Source organism: Salvelinus sp. IW2-2015, linkage group LG11 (assembly GCF_002910315.2).
Source record: "Salvelinus sp. IW2-2015 linkage group LG11, ASM291031v2, whole genome shotgun sequence".
In the NCBI taxonomy this organism is placed as follows: domain Eukaryota; kingdom Metazoa; phylum Chordata; class Actinopteri; order Salmoniformes; family Salmonidae; genus Salvelinus; species Salvelinus sp. IW2-2015.
The window spans coordinates 24,235,040-24,237,804 of record NC_036851.1 but is presented as its reverse complement, the minus strand read 5'-3'; the positions used below and the strand labels follow the sequence as shown (position 1 = coordinate 24,237,804).

Below are 2,765 nucleotides of genomic sequence, written 5' to 3'. Positions count from 1 at the left end.
GACTGCCAGTGAGCTGGGCGAAGTTGGTCTCCAGTCTCAGACTGCGGGGAGAGGAGGGGGGAGATGTCTCACACTTGATAGTAGCCTTGTCCTCACGAGCTTCCACTGGAGACTGGAGGGAGAGAGAGGTGAGAAAGAGTGAAGTCACCTTTATCTGTCAGGAGGCTTCAAATAGGAGCTTTCTCAGAGAGGCTGTGACAACACCTTGTCCAGCAGGAATGATCCTGTCCTTCCAATCGCAACCTTGAAAACTGTGTTCATTTCAGTACCTCTCCATATCTGGGAACTGTACTGCCTCTCTTAGTTGTGTAGATGAAGAGAAAACTGACTTACTGCTATTTTTCTACGGTGTTTCCTTAAGTCGCTAGGCTGTTAAAGACAGGAGGGAGGCACAGACACACCAACACATCGTTAGAGACAACCAGTTGTTAGACATACAATCAAAACCAGTTACTGGGGTTACTGAAGAGAGAATGAATAAGCAGCAGTTGAGTGACTTATTGTTTCACACTAAACATTGTGTGTGAGTACATCAATCCAAACATGTTTTCAGGTTAGTCCTCTCTGATGGTTAAGTGCGTGTCTGCGTCTCACCAGGGTCATGATTCCCAGCTGGTGGCTGGCGTTGTGGGTGTTGTGTTTGGGGGTAGAGCGTCCGCTGGTGGGAGGGGACGAGGAGGAAGCCAGGGACTGGGCAGTGGCTGAGGTGGGCATGGTTCGGGGGCGAAGTGTAACGTTGAGTCCGTCCATGCTACCACTGTTCACACGAGACTCTATCTCATCTGCCCTGAGGTCAGCAGACTCCCTCTCCACCTGGATCATCCTAAACACCAGAGAGTACAGTGGGATGAGACATGATACACACATCATACACATAATAACTACATCATACACACACAATAACTACATCATACACATAATAACTACATCATACTCACATAATAACTACATCATACACATAATAACTACATCATACACACATAATAACTACATCATACACACATAATAACTACATCATACACATAATAACNCATCATACACACATAATAACTACATCATACACATAATAACTACATCATACACACATAATAACTACATCATACACATAATAACTACATCATACACATAATAACTACATCATACAAACATAATAACTATATCACGCCGCCAAACTTACCCTAGTAAAACTGACTATCCTACCGATCCTCGACTTCGGCAATGTCATCTACAAAATAGCTTCCAATACTCTAACTCAGCAAACTGGATGCAGTCTATCACAGTGCCATCCGTTTTGTTACCAAATCACCTTATACCACCCACCACTGCGACCTGTATGCTCTAGTCGGCTGGCCCTCGCTACATATTTGTCGCCGGACCCACTGGCTCCAGGTCATCTATAAGTCTATGCTAGGTAAAGCTCCGCCTTATCTCAGCTCACTGGTCATGATAACAACACCCACCCGTAGCACACGTTCCAGCAGGTATATCTCACTGATCATCTCCAAAGCCAACACCTCATTTGGCCTCCTTTCCTTCCAGTTCTCTGCTGCCAGTGACTGGAATGAATTGCAAAAATCGCTGAAGTTGGAGACTTTTATTTCCCTCACCAACTTTAAACATCAGCTATCTGAGCAGCTAACCGATCTCTGCAGCTGTACATAGTCCATCTGTAAATAGCCCACCCAATCTACCTACCTCATCCCCATAATGTTTTTATTTACTACTTCTGCTCTTTTGTACACCAGTATCTCTACTTGCACATCATCATCTGCTCATTTATCACTCCAGTGTTAATCTGCTAAATTGTAATTCTTCGATACTATGGCCTATTTATTGCCTACCTCCTCATGCTTTTTGCACACACTGTATATAGACTTTCTTTTTTTCCCTAATGTGTCATTGACTTGTTTATTGTGTTATTGGCTTGTTTATTGTTTATTCCATGTGTAACTCTGTGTTGTTGTCTGTGTCACACTGCTTTGCTTTATCTTGGCCAGGTCGCAGTTGTAAATGAGAACTTGTTCTCAACTAGCCTACCTGGTTAAATAAAGGTGAAAAAAAACAAACAATCATACACACATAACAATTACATCATACACACATAATAACTACACCATACACACATAATAACTACACCATACACATAATAACTACATCATACACACATAATAACTGCATTATACACACATAATAACTACATAATACACACATAATAACTACATTATACACACACAACAACTACATCATACACACATAATAACTACATCATACACACATAATAACTACATCATACAAACATACTACACCTATATACATCACATAAATAACTACATCACACACTATATTAACTACATAACACATCATAAGTAACTTACATCATACACATACTACATCACACACACAGTTAATAACACATAATACGCCATAATAACTACAGTCATGCACATAATACTACCCAATACCACAGCATAAACTAACATCACACACATACTTACATCCATACAACACAAATAATAACTACACCCGATCACATAATAACTACATCATCACAGCATAATAACTACATCATCACACTAATAACACATCATACGCAACATATACTACGTCATTAAACACATAAACTACATCAGTACACATAAAACTACATCATACACCCTAATAACTATAATCATACCATAATACTTACTATCAATAACAACACACATTAATACTACAGTCATTACACATATGATACTACATCATTAACACACATAACTACACTAATA

At 39.9% G+C, this 2,765-nt stretch overlaps 1 protein-coding gene across 1 annotated transcript in view; it reads right to left on the bottom strand.

The window, feature by feature from the left end:
* Positions 1-2,765, bottom strand: part of ppfia4 (PTPRF interacting protein alpha 4) — a 108,799-nt gene that overhangs the window by 10,192 nt on the left and 95,842 nt on the right. The window contains 3 exon segments of the mRNA XM_070445825.1: positions 1-112; positions 334-369; positions 595-823. The exon segment at positions 1-112 is cut by the window's left edge and continues 15 nt beyond it. Coding sequence (XP_070301926.1) covers positions 1-112; positions 334-369; positions 595-823 — 377 coding nt within the window.